This window comes from Neopelma chrysocephalum, unplaced genomic scaffold (genome assembly GCF_003984885.1).
Source record: "Neopelma chrysocephalum unplaced genomic scaffold, ASM398488v2 Primary Assembly neopelma1_43, whole genome shotgun sequence".
In the NCBI taxonomy this organism is placed as follows: domain Eukaryota; kingdom Metazoa; phylum Chordata; class Aves; order Passeriformes; family Pipridae; genus Neopelma; species Neopelma chrysocephalum.
Genome location: NW_020897702.1, coordinates 7,790,882 through 7,807,838, shown reverse-complemented (window position 1 = coordinate 7,807,838; position 16,957 = coordinate 7,790,882). Strand labels below are relative to the sequence as shown.

The window sequence follows — 16,957 nt, the reverse complement described above, 5'->3', positions numbered from 1 at the left end:
CTGCCTCTTTTCTCAAACACAGGTATAGACTCAAAAACCTAGACCTTTCCTACCCAAAGCTAAAGTAGTCAGAAATTCCTTTTCATAAGTTTTGTTTAAGAGCACTTCAAGGTAGAAAAAGAATATTAATAAAATGTGCTCAAGCACACACCCCTCCCTAGGCAAAGCCACAGAAATCAGCAGGAAAACCATCAAGTGTCTGGAGGAATTCGCCATTTAGTTTCTTACTGACACAGCAAATGAATGGCTGAAAAGCACAGACTTCTACCTCTTAAGTAATTTGCATGGCAAGGAATAGGAAGCAGGAATATTCCGCTCCATTTCCCAAGGTCACAGGGTATATACACCACAGCTTGCTAGGCAGAAACTTCACCCAACACTTAAGATTTCTAGCACACCAAACGTGCCAGTGCTTCATCTGAAAAGAAATGGTGCACTTAAGCCAGAGTATCCGAACTCCTCACAAGGCTACTTCACACCTTGTGAGGCAAGATAAGGAGCCAGTAATTCAAGTCTTAACTATTCATTTGTCAGAAGCCCATTTTCCAGTTGCTCTTGCCCAAATCCAGCATACTCTTGTTCACAGGCTATATATATTGCTTAAAAAAACTCCCACACCAAAACCCAAGAAAACCCAACCAAACAAACTTAAGTTTGAAGAAACCACTACAGAATTATTTCCTTCTTTGAAGAAGGGGGTCAAGTTCTTATTCAGCATCTATGCAACACATTTGTCTCATCCTCCCTGGTTCTCCACAGTAACAGTACATGATTGGTAACCCTCGATTCAAAAAAGCTAGTCATAGACTAAGAGACCAAGCTTTTATTTTTCTTCCTCAAGCTCTCACAGAAGTTTGTAGCACCTGTCTCCTGTTCCATATCTTTCCTTCTCTGCCAGTGATAACCATCCTGTCATTTCTCCTTCTCTGTCATAAGCCATTACACACTACGCTGTGCACTGATAACATTTCTTAATTGATCTGCAAAACCACCATCTTTATCTTTTGCAACTTAAGACTGGATTTTTGTTTATTCCTCAACAAAAATCTCCCTCTTAATATCACCAATCTTCATGTTAGCTATTTATTTAAATTAGTATAGTTATTGGGAATATGTGCTTTACTTTAATTTTGGCTTTCCTTCCCAGTAAACGCTCTTCTTTGGCACCCTTTGACAATATACTTATTGACATTTTGGTTGTTTTGTTTCACAAATGAATTTTAAGTCTTCCAAATGCTAAACCTACGCTATTAGATTGCCACAAAAGTGAGGGAAAAGGAAGAAAGTGTTCCCTGATACTTATACATTAAGGCAGAAACCAGACCAGTTTGTACATACAAGAGTACACCACTGACCTCTAGTGGATGGCTTTTTATTCAAGGGCTCGTCCCTAGGATGACCAGAGACTGAGGTCATTGCAGCCATGTCCTTAGCACACAGCACAAGACTTCACTCTGTTGCAATTGGCTACCTGAAAGCATTAGCAACCACTTTCCTCTTCCTGCTTTTCCCAAAGGCAAACACACGACACATCACCATGGAAAAGTCATCACACATGAAGTCTTCTTGAAACAGCAGTACAAGCTGATTCACTAAAGTATGTATGTTTATGTCCAGACAAGAGAGATCCAGAGCTGTCAAATGCACTTCACCTATAGCAACAGCAGTATACTAAAGAGGGACAGATGCACACCTGCCTTTGACACAGTTTTGAAGAGGCACAAAGCAAAGGACTACAGAGGAGCTGGGACGCACCATAAGAGTGTGTTGATGCACAAAACCAATCAAAGTTCTGAGATGTCCTCAAGCTATCACACACACAAACTGTTTTCCAGCCACAGTACTCACAGGATGTCTACACTGGCACTTCACGAACTGGATGCTGCAACGAGAGCAAAGACTTGGTAACAGGAAAAGCAACTGCAGTCACCGTGTTTTTCCACAGTAAACACAATGTCATGAATACTGGAGAGTCTGATCAGAGTTTGCAACTCATTACAAGTCACTTCTTGCTCTCTGAATATCAATCCTAATGCTGTCTCCAAATCTACTGACCTAAGTAAGTTCACTTGTTAATGCACCTAACGAGTTAGGGCATCTAACCTTTTTGGCATCTTGGCATCAGAACTGACAAGTTCATGCTGAGAAACCTTCCTGCTAAATACATTGTAATACTAAAACAAAATAAACCACAAAAGCCTCTAAGCCTAAAAACTTCCCCAAAAGTATTAGCTATTTGGAGGGAAAAAGGAAAGCAAATCACAGCAACTCCAGAAAAACAGTCATCAGCTGGCTTTGTCAGACAGCTCCAAGGGGAGCTGCTGTTCTCCTGTGAGCCCTCATTTCCTACTGAAGCTCCAGCTCTCACGGAGGTAGCACATCAGTAACCCAGTGTGATTTGCTGCAGGTTGTGTGCTATGAAATCAGTGCAAAGAAGGTCAAGTTTGACCATATTCTGATAGATGCAATCATTAAAATAGTGGTCGAAGAAACTCCATAGCTTGTATTCTTATCACAAAAACTATGTTGTCCTGAGACCAGGTTTTTTAACTAGAATGTTACAACAGCCAGTGTACATAAGTTAATTATAAATTGAGTTAAGAACACCTTATGTAAAAGGTACAACCTGCCTTGAACTCAGTTGAACTTGTCTTTAACTTATCAATGACTTAGATGAAGGGGCAGATGCCTCCACAGAGTTCACTGATGACACAAAGCTGGGAGTAGTGACCAACACCCCAGAGTGCTGTGCTGCCCTTCAGAAGGACCTCAGTAGACTAGAGAAATGGGCAGAGTGGAAGTTCAACAAAGGCAAATGCAGGGTCCTGCATCTGGGGAGGAATATCCCTATGCACCAGTAACAGGCTAGGGGCTGACCTGATGGAAAGCATCTCTGTGGAAAAGGACCTGTGGGTCCTGGTGGACAACAAGCTGTCCATGAGCCAGCAGAGTGCCCAGGCTCCTCAGCACCAGAGAGACACAGAGCTCCTGGAACAGGTCCAGTGGAGGGTGACAAAGGTGATTAAGGGAGTGGAGCATGTCTCTTACAGGGAAACACTGAGGGAGTTGGGCCTGTTCAGCCTCAAGAAGAGACAACAGAGGGGACCTAAAGAATGTCTATAAGTATCTGAAAGGAGGGTGTCATGAGGATGGAGCCAGGCTCTTCTCAGTGTGCCAAGCAATATGATGAGAGGCAATGGGCAGAAACTGGAATACAAGAAGTTCCACCTGAACATGAGGGAGCACTTCTTCGCTGTCAGGGTGACTAAGCACTGGAACAGGTTGTCCAGACAGGTTGCAGCATCTCCTTCCCTAGAGATATTCAAAAGCTGTCTGGATGTAACATGCTCTAGGGAACCCTGCTTGAGCAGGGAGGCTAGGCTATACGACCTCCAGTGCTCCCTTCCAACCTTACCCATTTTTGATTCTGTGAACTCCTCTAGGACAGCACACGCAGGCACAGGACAGTACAGACCCACTCAAATTGTACTCTATCCTATTATGCATGACATTTTATGCTTTACTTTTTCAAGCGGAAAACCTTGGAAGGCTAAAATCCTCATTCCATGATTTTGTTATTAGAAAAAGAAAAAATCAGGGGCAAATGCTGTCTTTAGTAACATAAAGTTTATTAAACATATTTTAGTAAAATAGTTTAGTAACACAGTTTAGTAAAACTGCCACCTCCACAATAATCCAGAATCTTATCATGGCTATCACTATGACAGCAGTTGTGAAAAAAACCAAAAGTGTCTGTCATCTAGGGATGCAACAGAGATGTTTGGTCTGACTAACATCTACCTGGAAAGAAAAAAAAAAGTGAGATAGATTTTCCTCTTCTTTTGTTATGAAGCCTTTTTTAGGAAATCTCACTAGATATCACATACTGCTTCGCTTTTGAACTCCATCAACTGAACTGACCTAGAAGGGGCTCCTGAAGTCATTTCTGTTAGCTTTAAGCCTTGTTACAGAAAAAAATGAGGATGCAACACACCACAACCCTTTTTTAGGTGCACCTTACACTCCATACCAGCTGACACGTCACTCCAACGCATCACAAGGGAGAGTTGATGCATTTAGGTTGATGCTGATGGTGAAGCAATCTGAACTTTAGCATTAAATGCCAATAAAGCAATATAAGGTTGTGCACAGAACAACTCGATAAACGCACTCTCTCCCTCTCTCACATGCATATAAAAGCTGTATTTCGAGGACCAGCAAGAAGAGCGTGCATATGACCAACCAGACACTGTCCCTTCTAACATAAGAACTAGGGGTCAATCAAAGCAACCGAGGTGTCAGGTTCAAAACAAACAAAAGGGAGTAGCTCTTCATGCAGCGAGCAGTAAATCTGCAGAACACAAAGTCCTTGGGCAAGGAGGCCATGGAATGATTTACATGGGTTCAAGGGACAGTTAGAGAAATACTTAGAAGAAATCTAGTTAAGAGCTACTGAATACATTACCTAAAGAGTTACAACTTCTAGGCACTGAAGGTTGGGGACAGAGTGCAGAGAGGCAAGACTTGAACTTGTAGCTCTTGTAATATGAAAAGCATGGGACTTTAGCCACAGTGCCACAGGGTGAGAGAAAAGGGCTGGAGGACTGTTGGCCTGAACCAGTGTGAGTGATCTCATGTTCACACCCTCAAATTTGCTATCCCTCTAAAGATGCTTCCCAGCTTCAACTACAACTGATTAGTAGCTGTATCTTTGGTGAAAGTGGCAACCTGTTCTTCTAAGATTCAAAAATATTACTTTAAGAGTTTAAAAAACTCTAGTTATAAAATACTAATAACTGTAGCAGAGCTCCTCAGCAATCCATTTTAACCTACTTAAACTTTGAAAGCGTTTTTGTTGCCTTTCTATGCAAAACTTCTTATGTTTGTATATTTTAAACTTAGCCTATAGATAACCTAATGGTGGTAAGCATAATTAAACAAAAATGAATTTAAACTTAAGCTCTTGAATTACTTAAGAATTAAATTCCTCTTCACAAGTGTCAGTGACACTTGGGAACGCAGTTCTGATCTTAAAAGGACCTGTACTTCTAAATTAAAGCTTTCTTCAAAGCTTAAAATCTATGCTCCCATAATAAGATATGGCTATTCATTCATAATTACAGCAATTCCACAACTTCAATACAACCCCAGTCATTTCAAGTCAGGTGACCTACCGAATATTTTCCAGTGCGCTTGTTAGCTGCTGTTGTGCAATATCATAAAGTTTCACTTTGAAGCCTCCAGCAGCAAATACCATGGCCCAGCTGCGACCAATGAGTCCGCTGAAAAGAAAAAAAATAAATATCAGCCAATTCATAAAACACTTATTTGGGGGAAGAAGGTCTTGCAAGCACTGTAAAAAGGAAAAAAGAGCTTGGACTCTTCAATATTTGATTAAAAGATAAGTTGATATTGATAAAAAATAAATGTCTCTAACAGCTACTTGTGGGTGAACGGCAGGATTATGAAGCCTGGAAAGAACAGCTTTAGACACGGGTCCATTACAGCGGCAGCTTCCCGGGACCAAGTGAAGCAGAAAAACAACAACTACTTGCGTTTTCTATTGTACGGGTTCTCCCTGAGTTGTATAATTTCCCCAATCCACACGGCCCCATTCGGAACCATGTTGTCTCCCCTTTCCGACCGCGGACTCCGCCTCTGCATAAGCAGGATAGGCTGCCAAGTCACAGGCCCTCAGCAATTCGGAAAGTACCATAAGCACATGAAACGGGAAAAAAACCTCACCTAACCATGGGTTTGATACTACTTTTCCATTTAGCCACCTCTAGCACTACCTTTATTTTTAGATGAAGCACTTTAACACACCGGATACACACAGGAACAGCCTGCCTACATCTTTTGGTGAAAACACATTACTGAGCACTACATAGAGGAAACTTGTAGTAACTGACAATTTTATCATGTCTCTTGAAGCAATGCAGGTTTTAATGTAGTTAGATGTATAGCAGGCATCAGCCTTTTCAAATGGAAGCCCCAAATCATGGTGTCACAAGCTTAAGTAACCTGAGATCACAAAAAATTTTTAAAAATTAAAAAAAAAAATCCATAATAGAGATAAGATCAGAATTCCATACCCATGACTGTTACAGTGGGGTTTTTGATAATTACATGCATTTCCTGTCATTTGCAAGATCAGCTTATTTGCAGCATTAAACTTAAGTGATCTCTGGCAACTGGAAAATGTAAGGCCCCTAGGGCATCAATAAAAGATTAAAACGGGAACAAAAGTCAAAGATAAAGCAGCAGGACAGATGAGAAAAGAAGGAAGAGAAAACAAGAACATGTTCAGCCTTTGGTTTAAGTATATATTTTTAAAAAAGATCAAAACAGGAAGCTTCAGGAAATAGCAAGAGTAAGTGGAAATAATTGGGACCAAAAAAAAAAAAAGTCAAGCTTTGCATTTAGTCTTGTTAAACAGACAGTAAAGTCTCACTAAAAACCTATCATTTAAAAGTAAAAATACAGAACTTCATTGTAGTAAGTCCAGACTTCATCAGTTCTCAGGCAAGGTTCAGAACAGACTTATGGAACAGGTAAGGTATGGTCAAGGTTTGTAAGCTACTGAAGTCTCCTGGCTAACAAGTATTTATAAAATTTGGATCACTTAAACCTTAAACAAGTAAATTCGAGCTGCCAGTATCTTTATAAACTTGCATCATCTCTCTAGATTGCACTCTTAAATTAAGTTTCCTTAAAACGGTGTTTGACAAACAACAGAAAAAAAAAGTTTATTTTAATACAGGTTTTTAGGATCGTGGGCTTTTTTTCTTTTGAATTACAGTGAACACAAATCAATGGTAGGTATCAGTCCTGCACTCTTACATCATTGTACACAACAGTATCATTACAACCTGATGTTAGCATATTTGACCCCAAGACAGTGCTTTTTGAAACTTTAAGTACTGTCATTTTGAGTCCAGTGACAGACAGTCTTAAGGACCAGATTTGCTCACATAACTTCTGTGGGTGCTACCAGAAACACATTTTCTGCCTTCAGTGCAACAGTGCCACAGTGAGCAAGAGCCCAGCTTTCCCAACCCTTCACACACACTCACAGGGAATAAAAGTTTACGAAGTGCCAACAGTAAGAGCCACTTTTGTCAGTGTCACACAACAGCACCAAGACTCATGTCTTGAGGCTTCAAGTGGTCTTGCTAGTGAAGCTTGCTGCAGCCCACACTTCTACACCAAGGTACAGCGGACTGCTACTGTCTGGCATGTGTTTTCTCTCTCCTCCAGATCATCGTTCAAGTAAAGAACTTCAGGTTCAGCTCACAATGAGAGGATGAAACAATGCATTCCCACACAAGCCAGAAATATTGCTGTATCTTGTGGCAATTACTTCAGGAGCGTCTTAGAGGAACTTAGAAGTTTCTTGACACAGTTGACAAACAGGACGTTAAAGCTGCGCTTGGATTTCTCCACTCCCCTTGCACTTATGCACACAAAGCATTGCAATAAAAAAGGTCACCAGTCTTTCACACCTAAAGGATGACTTACTTCGGTAGAGATGCTATGTATGTTTTTTTGCTGTTTGTTTTATAGTAGCATGGGGCTGTCAGGGCATTAAACAAAGGCACTCTAAGGAGTTCAACAGGTGCATCCCCGCCTGGTTCCCGAGAGAGAGATCCAGGAGCAGTACGACCCCGCAGCTGGCCAACACCCACCGACTGCCCCGACCCAGCACCTCGCCGACACATCCGATGCCGGCAGCAGCGATGACATCTGAGGCAGGGCCGTACCCGCCACTGAGTCCCCAAACCCACCACCCCGCAGGCCGCGCCGTGCCGGGACGGCGTCCGAGCCCCGTCGCACGCCGCGGGCATCCGTCCCCAAAGGCGGCGAGCGCTGCCGGGCGCTTCCCCCACCTGTGAGAGAGGAGAGGCGTTACCTGCCGATGATGGCAACCTGCGAGTGCTCCATGGCTGGGACCGGGAGATGCGGGATTGGCAGCAGGACGCGCTGCCGGCACCGCGCCGCCAGGGACACCTCTGCCCTGCGCGCGCCCGCCCCACCCCGCCGCGCGCCAGGTCACGGCCGCCCATTGGCCCCGCGCGCCGCGGCCCCGCCCAGGGGCGGGGCGGGGCCGGGCACAGCTCCCGCCTCCAGCACCCGAGTCCCGCCCCCGCCCCCCCACGGGCACGGAGAGCCCCCACCGCCAGCTCTAATCTGAGCCAAGACCAGCTCACCTCTTCCCCCTTCAGAGGCCAGCGGCAGTACTAGAGTGCATCCAACCCCATTGCTTTTGACAAAGGCACAAATTAATTTCAAAGTTCAAATTTGAAAGCAATTCCATGCTTTTTTCACATTGAGCAAGGCTTTATTATACTTAAAAATGCTTCATCCTCTAATTCTGAATTAATTTTCTCTTTTGCTGTCCTTGATTTTCACACAAAATCTTTTTAAAGTTGTGCCAAAATGTGACATTACAATGTCAACTCTTCAAGCTGCTCTGTAACATGTACTGTTTGTGTTGGCATGCTCACCATTACTCACTTTTTCCAGTTTGGCGTACCTACTCATCTGCATATTGCTCTGTAATCATGCCAGATGTTCCTGAAAAGAAACAAAATTTAGCATTTTAAATGCCTGTTTATTATCAAAGATTACATCACTGTACACTTAATATAGCTGAGAGATACTTGCAAGTTCTCCTGTGTTTCTGGCTTTCTGAAAAAACAAAAAAACCAGTTGAAATTTAATACATTCATTCCCAGAATAAAGGTTTGATAGTTACTGATGAAGCTCAGTGAACCTTTGGCTATCATTTCTTCTAGTTTACAAGAAAAAAAATTAAAGGCCCACATAATCATTTGGTACATCTGTCCCCCTCACTGGCACTTTGCTAATTCCAATCACATTCAAAAAGGAGACAGATCTCAAAAGTATAAATTCCTAAAGGCTTCATGAATACCACTCAACAGGTAGCAGGTGGAAAACCAAGCTATCTCTGACTTCATGACCTTAACATCATCCACGTAAGCTGACATGCCAGTAGCTGGGAAGTGTTAGTGGAGCGAAGTGGATGTAATTGGGCCATGGACGATTTAGGGCAGTGGGACAGAAGACTGCAGGATGCTGTGCCAGTTCTGCTGCTCAGGGTTTGCGTAGAAAAGTGAAGAAAGCAGTGGTTTATGATTTTAGCAAGTACCAATTTTGTTCCTTTGAAGACGAATTCAAAATGCATGACTTGGCACATGTTCTAAACACAAAGATCTTTGTCTAGCCAATCAATGTATATTTATTTTGCGAACTCAAGTTTTTACTGCAAAAAAAAAATTAAGTTCCTAAAACATAAAACTAATGTCTCCTGGGCTTTGGAAACATAGTTTCTAGAACAACTTCACCATCACTCCCAATTGGAAGTACTTAGCAATTATTTTAATACTCTTTGACCTCCTGAGATGTGTATTATACTTCAAGGTGTTGTTAGCAAGAGACTATAAGAGACAAAAGCCATTACAGATAGACAAATGGATTCAGGAGTATTACCACAGGGGTTTGAGAGCTAATCACAGTCATGATAAAAGCAATTACAGGACCTTAAAGTTCTGGGGGTGACCAAAACAAATATGTGGAAATGAATTCTGAATTATATTATTATTATTATTATTATTATTAATTTATTAGTGACAAAGCCACATGCATTACTTAATCATAATTAGGGTATGACAGGACAGCAAGCATATTCCTCATTGTTTACAGTGATGAGACACACTGATAAGTCCAAACTGAATAGATCAAAAGAGGAGAGAGAAGTTTGCAAGAAGAAAAGAAAATAAAAATAATTAAATTATCAGAAGTGAAAGTCAAAGGAAGAAAATATGACTTAAAAACAAAGTGCAAGTTTCCTTCCTGTGTAACAACATAAGAGGTTTAGGCCCACTACTTGCAGCCTCCACAAATAAGGGACAATGATTCTCCTCCTTCTTCTGCAACTCACATGGGAAGGAGAAAAGCTGCCCTAAGCCCAGAAACAGCAAAGAAAGGAGGTGGGCTGCACTAGGGAATGAAAAGTAGGGCTTGTCCTGCCAGTGGGAGGGGCCCAGGTGGAGCAAACATGCACTCTCCAGCGTATTCTTTCTTCTAAGCCCAATAGCAGTAGGAGCAGATTTGACTTGTGTTGGGAACTGCATAGTTAATCTCTCCATGTTTTTAGTCTCCCTGCTCCTCATGTGTGGAGCTGAAATCTGCTACTGGCCATGGACAGGTGGGTTTACTGCAAGGGAGTAGCAGGTTGGTATAAAAGGGTCATGTAACAAGCAAGGGGAAATAACTCACATTAACTGGGAGCCACACAGGGGCAGAATACAAAGGAGATATGAATTTCCCTCTGGAGAAAATAAAGGAATTGTATGCTTTTAAGATACAGAGGGTTCTAGACTGAGCTTTTGGCATGGGATGAAAAGAGAGGCATAGTTCACATTTGTTAAGTATTAGGTCTGTTTAATACATTACTTGCTCACCAGAGCAACCAGAAAGTACATTTGTTTGGTAATGGACTATGGCACGTTGCTACTATGATCCTAATGGTTTGGAAAACATAATGCCTTAAAAATTATAGCTTTAATTAATAACTTTATTGCTATTTTGTAGAGTTCTAACTAACGGTTTGCATACTGTAGTTATGACTAGTGATTATACTGAAATTACACTACAATTAAAACTATAATTTTAATTATCTTAGTAGTTTGTGCTGTTAATTTAGGTGGTCCTTTACAGTGCAAATGGTCTGATGCAAATACTCCCAATAGTGCTAAAATGCTGATTCTTAATGAAGCAATCTGCAGGAATTGGAAATTAAATAGTAGTAAAAAAGATATTACAAAAGATTCAGAAAAACTAGATAGAATTATATCCTTCAATAGTAGAAATACCTGTTAACAAGATAATTTTCCTGCTGCAAATGTATTTGAAAACCAAACTACAACATACGGTGGGACATATAAAAGCATGTGGTGTGATTCTTGGGGTGGTCCCATGCCAGGGCCAGGAGTTGGACTTCAATGATCCCTGTGGGTCCCTTTCAACTCATCATATTCTATGACTCTATATACCTTACCTGTAACATATGTTTTATTCATAATGAGGTTCTTCGATTAATTTTGTTTTCAAATTGTACATAAATTGATTTGTTTACTTGCTTTACTAAATACAGACTATATAGTAAATTGATGTTTAGAACAGAACTATACTGAATATTTTCTGCCTTTAGAACTGTTCTGAAGTAGCTCTTTTAAAACTTTTCAATATAAATCTATAAAATATTTTTACATAATTAATTCCTCATTAAGAACCTAACCCTGAAAACATTCTGATGTGGTACTTATCATTGCATCAATAGTAGCTCTATACACTTTATTTTCTACCTTTAATTATCTTACTGTAATTTATATATGTTTATGGACAGAAATTTGGAGATCATAAATACAAAATGGATGTTTAAATCTCCTTCAAGAGACAGAAGGCTTCTTTAACATACTGTTTCTATTTTAGGAAACATTAACTGAAAGAAATTGATGTTAAAAAGTGCTACAGAGGTGTATTTTTAGCAGCACTGAAATAATGAGCTAATACATAAAGATTCTAACACATTCATACTGTTCATAACAGAGGAAAGTAACATGCAACATGTGTCTGCTGATGGGATAAATAAGCTCAGAGCATCAAGGCTGTAACATACACCAGTCAGCAAAATAGTAAACAGTTGAAGTTTGAATTTTCAAGTTTAGGGAGAGCATGAATCATTGCTTTAATTTTTTAATTGTCTTTATAATAAATGTAGTTATCATTAAGTTCAATTATCATTCGGCTCTTAAATTTTCAACAAAAAAAAATTTGAAAAGTTAAATATTATACAGGCTTTAATTTTAAATGAATGCTCTATTTTTTGGGGAGTTTTGCCCCTCAGTAATTTTAGAGGCATACTGACAAGATACATTAATTCCCTGAGGAATACTTAGATGTAGCTTCACTGTCTTTGGCAGTCAAGCTACCCGAAGATTCTCTGCATAATAGCAAAAAATCCTGAACATCTGGTCAGTCCAAAATTCCATGCTAAAAAATTACTTTTTAAAGATTATAATGGGAGAATTACTTTTTCAATTTAGACCATTTTCTGAAAACAATTAGCGACTGATCAGATGAACAGTTCAACTGGCAAAGCAAGGGTAAGGTACACACTAACAGTGATTATAACAGGCAGGTGGTGGCCAGTAACCCCCGAACTAGAGTTTGTAGGTCCTGGAACAGTCCTTATTTTGAAATGGGAGCACAAAAGAGGCCTAAAAGAGTTAACCAAGATATCTTGGCCTGCTAAGAAACCCCAATATCTGTTTTGCTAGAAGAACATTTTAGGAGCACTGGTTAATATCATGTTCTATTCTGCTCACTGGACCAAAGGCCTTAATATAGAAAGAATAAGAGTAATATACACAGGGCAATAAATTAGGTAAACCAGATTTTTGAATAAGATATAGAAGGCCCAAAGCCAGGATTTTGCAAGCCTCATGAATTCAGGTCACCTAACAAAGAAAATTGAAGAGGTCAAATTGAGGAAGATATCTGTGGCGACCACCAGAGGGATGAAGGCTTGAGGAGGAGACCCCCAGAGTAGAAGACTGCACATGCCTGGAAGGACTCTGCCCAGAGACTAGCCTACTTATTCATATGTATGATAAATAATGTAACCATGTATCTGAAGTGTATAAAATTGCTTGCTTTTGCACTTTCAGGTCGAGCAAGTTTGTCCAGCGAGAGCTGGCTTGCTCCCAATGTTGAATAAACAAATACCTTGCTGCTTAAAGATGAAAAAGTCTCTGAGCAGTTAATCATACCGAGGTTTTTTGGCATCAATTTGCAATGTTACTGCTGCAAAAAGACAGATACACCATGTGTTGAAAGGCAAAGAAGTTCATATTTAAGAGTACAGCTTCATGGTCTCCTTAATTTGCGCTAATTTTTCACTGATGTCCCTGGATCTTTTACTTCATGTCTTGAAAGGTATCTGAAGGAAAACCTCATCAGATCTGCAGTTGGCTTCAACTGCACAAGTATGTAACTTGATGCCAGTCAGAGGACTGATCTGGGGCAGGGATGAAAATCAGAAGGTGGCAAAAGAACAGGACAACTTCATTTAGTGACTCTGCTGGCTTAATGATTAGGAATTCACAGCATACGATGTTACTTGGACTGTATACCAAACTTGCTACACTTCTTTCTGACATATTCGTGTTCCAGCTTGCCCTCTGGATTTAGCCAAAACCAGTAAAGACAATTACATCATACATCATTACAGGGTTTCTTCCTGTAGCATCATCTTGTTAGATTATGTCTTATAATCACAGCCCACTAGTATGGTCCTGTGTTGTCACAAAGGATCCTGAGGGTTTGTGTTAAATCTTCATGCATTTTTATACTTCACAGCACCAGAAAAAAAAAGTAAATCATAGAATGACACAGCTTTTAGAAACATGAAAAAAGTCTGTTGAGACTCTTGTGTTGTTGAGAGGATGTCAAAAGTAACAGCTGTGCTGCAAGGCCTAAAGACCTGGGCCAGGGAGCGTTCTCAAGCTCCTGACCACTGGTGTACGCTCCAGCAGCATAGGCAACATGCAGCATTGGGAGGGGCTGGACTGAGTGCTGGAGTTAAATGTCTCTGAGGTTGAAACAGCCCACTAAAGTGTTGGCCAATTACCATTCACCAATATAATTTCCAGTATGGTCAGAGTTCATACAGGCCAGGGACCACTTCCAATAACTGGTTTGAGTGTATACACCCAGTTTTGGAGGGTAAGGAAATTTGACAACATGAACATGGTCAGATTCCAGTGGTGCTTTGGCACCACCTCTTTTACAAAGTAGATGCACTGCCTCCTTACCACAGTGCCTCCTCTCCACTGCCCTAGATATTTGGGCTGAAACATCAGAATAGCGCTGGACACCTGTATGCCCAGGTCTCCAATATGGACAAGATGGACAGCAGAGCTATCCACAGAATCTACCTACCACTCAGATATATATTGATGCGTCTAGGGACAATGAGAAAATTCTAAAAACCACAGGCTCAATAATATATGAGGAGTCACAGGCAGAAGAAAGGGTGCTATAAATGTATATATATTTCTTCTGCTGAAGTTCCTAATTTGTGGCAAGGAATGCAACTGAAAATTTTTCCCACCTTAAGTCTGTTATGCTGCAAAATACTTGTACTCCAGGAAATTTAGGGTATAAAGATTTTCATGTCCAAAGTTCTCAAGTCTGAAGTTTCTATGTGAAAGTGGTTCATGCATGGAACGTGAACAGGTTAATGCAAGAAGTGATAATGCCTTGATACTTACTTATGTTATCTTAGTTTCTCTTGATGAGAGTCAGAGTAGAAAGACCTTTCACTCATATCCTCTTCACCTTATCTCTCCAAAAAGGACTTTGAGGCTGAAAGGTGAGCAGCAGAAGGCCCTGACATTGCATAATATGCACAATCCCTGACCACAAAAAGGGTGTTCTGACTGACTTTGTACTGTATATTGTCTTTGCAGCCTTTTTATGCCATTAGCATAAGGCAGTAGGGGTAGGTTACAATTGGTCTCATAAATTATATTCTCTCTCAAAAATACTGTAGGCTTGTTCAGAGATCCCTGCTCTATTCTGTTTCCCATTTAGGCATGTGAAACTTTCCCAGAGTATAATGATTTGCTGTGAGCAAATCAGCTGACACTTGTCAGGGTTTCCAAAATACTAACAGAAACTAGTAAAAATGGTAGGAGGAATCATCTTTTTTAAAGACATTAGGGATTTTATTTTTTTTTATTTTGTTTCAGAGACTGGCATATGGGAAGCTTTAATAACTTTTTTTTTTAATTGAGCTTTTCAGTTTTGAGAGCAGATTTCTCAGTTTATTGGAAAAAATGGTGTGGCTGAGCACTCTGAGAGGGGGTGGTGATTGTGATGAGGTCTCTGCCCAGAGGTGCTGACTGCTGCCTGAGAGCCATCCCTGCAAGTGGAGTCCTACTGTGCTCCAGAGGACATGCACCAGCAATAATTTGGAGCTCAGGAAACATGCTCTCAGGTACTCTTAGGTATGGGGCACATGCTTGAGTGCAAGCTTTGACAGCTATGCAAGAAGCCATTTACTTTATCAAAGTATATTTGCTTTTCTCTCATGAGGAAATCTATAGCATAAAATAACAATTTGCACCATAAAATGACAGTAGGTTGGCTTTACTATAGGGAAGAAACACAAAGAAATTTAAACTAGGTATAAAGATGGGAGAGATGTCCTGAGGGTCCCTTCTACAATCCTGTAATCCTAAATTCCCTGCTATGGAGAAGCATAGATTTTTTTCCCCCATTCTGAACTTTAGTTGCTCTCTATTTAATGTTTCAGAAACACCAACTAATTTATTCTAATAATTTTCCCTTTAAAGTCAGTAAATATCACCCACACCACAGAGTTTTATTTGCACACAGCAAAGCAATGCCTAGCAGACAACAGATCTTGTTTCCATTTTTTTTCCTTATCCCATGGACAAAGGTAGGCAGTCCGATGAGCCCGCAATCCTTCACAGCTGTTTTGTGTTCCTCTTCCATAAGATGAGAAAAGCACAGGGGGAAAAAAATTTTATTTGTACGTCTATCACGTGACACAGCTTTTGTTCCTTAGCACACAGGCTCCCATATTGGAAACATGGATAACCTAACGCACAGAGTCACAGAATGGTTTGAGTTGGAAGGGACCTTAAATACGATCTAGTTCCAAGCTCTCCAGCCGCGAGCAGGGACACCTTTCACTGGACCAGGTTGCTCCAAGCCTGTCCAACCTGGCCTTGAACACTTCCAGGGATAGGGCAGACACAAGTTACCTGGGCAACCTGTGGCAGCACCTCACCACCCTCATAGGGAAGCACTTCTCTAAAATATTGAATATATTCAAATATAATAAACTATAATAAAGCAATTCTTCTTTAAAATTGATGAATGGAGCATTCAGATAAAGACCTTCATCTTAGGTGGAAGCTGGAAGCAATGGATACAGCCCACACATCTCCTGGAAGCAGTGGGGTCAGACGGCAAAGGCAACTTCACATTAGTCAGTTGTTTGAACGTTTGGACTTAAAATCCCCTTGGGGGACAGAAAAGTGCGGGTTTTTTTTATTCCAGTATGTGCGTTGTCCTAGTTTACTCCACCACCACAAGAAACGGAAGTTTTATTCAAAGCCCACTGTAGTCAACAAACTCTTCTTACTCTTTATCCCGACTTGTACCCATGGGAAATATATAAACGCCATAAGCACTAGGGAATCGTCCGCAGTTTTAGGCCATATCTGTAACGTTTTGGATTCTGAGTCGGGAAATTAGGGGTACGCTTAAACGGTTGAAGGACCTTTTCTTCCTGTTTAATTTGCAGAAACGAGGAGAGGGCGAGCTCTCTTCCCCCCTCCCCGAGGTTAAGCACGCCCAGGCCGAAGCGGGCGAGCACCGCTCTCCCTCACGGCAGGCACCGCCCACCCGGGGGCCGCGGCTTCGGCTGCGCCCGGCCCCGCTCGTTCGCACCGCCCGGCCGCGGTGCATGCGGGGACCGCCGCCGTGTCTCTGAGCAACGCCGCCGGGCCGTCATCGGGGCGCGGGCAGCGGGCCCGTCCGTGCCCGGAGCCGCTCGCCCTCTGCCGCCCTCGCCAAGGCGGAGCCGGTCTGGGCTCATCGCCGGCCCGGGCACATCACCGCTCCTGGCCTCGGGCGCGGGCTGAGGGAGCCCGCCCAAGAAGCAGTTCGGCCGCGGCGGCTCCGCGCACGGCGGGGAAGCGGTGGGGGACATCCTCCTCCTCCTGCTGCTGCTGCTACTGCTGCTGCCGGAGAGGAGCCGTGTGCTTCGTCCTGGCTGAGGCTCGCTTGCTGAAGGGCACGTACTTCATGTTACTGATGAAATGAAACGCTACCT

At 41.8% G+C, this 16,957-nt stretch overlaps 2 protein-coding genes and 1 long non-coding RNA gene across 3 annotated transcripts in view; 2 read left to right on the top strand and 1 right to left on the bottom strand.

The window, feature by feature from the left end:
* The window catches only part of CRYL1 (crystallin lambda 1), a 48,702-nt gene extending 40,678 nt beyond the window's left edge, over positions 1-8,024 (bottom strand). Inside the window, exons 1-2 of the mRNA XM_027677203.1 lie at positions 7,913-8,024; positions 5,175-5,282 (exon numbers count right to left, since the gene is read on the bottom strand). Coding sequence (XP_027533004.1) covers positions 5,175-5,282; positions 7,913-7,944 — 140 coding nt within the window. The 5' untranslated portion in view covers positions 7,945-8,024. The remainder of the gene's footprint in view (positions 1-5,174; positions 5,283-7,912) is intronic.
* A 2,009-nt stretch (positions 8,025-10,033) lies between these two features.
* LOC113964932 lies at positions 10,034-12,819 on the top strand. Its single transcript, XR_003533346.1, has 3 exons — positions 10,034-10,231; positions 11,432-11,816; positions 12,024-12,819. It is a non-coding gene; the product is annotated as an uncharacterized LOC113964932 (long non-coding RNA).
* A 3,846-nt stretch (positions 12,820-16,665) lies between these two features.
* IFT88 (intraflagellar transport 88) overlaps positions 16,666-16,957 on the top strand; it is a 45,319-nt gene continuing 45,027 nt past the window's right edge. The window contains exon 1 of the mRNA XM_027677201.1: positions 16,666-16,918. The gene's annotated coding sequence lies outside the window, so the exon portion shown is untranslated. The remainder of the gene's footprint in view (positions 16,919-16,957) is intronic.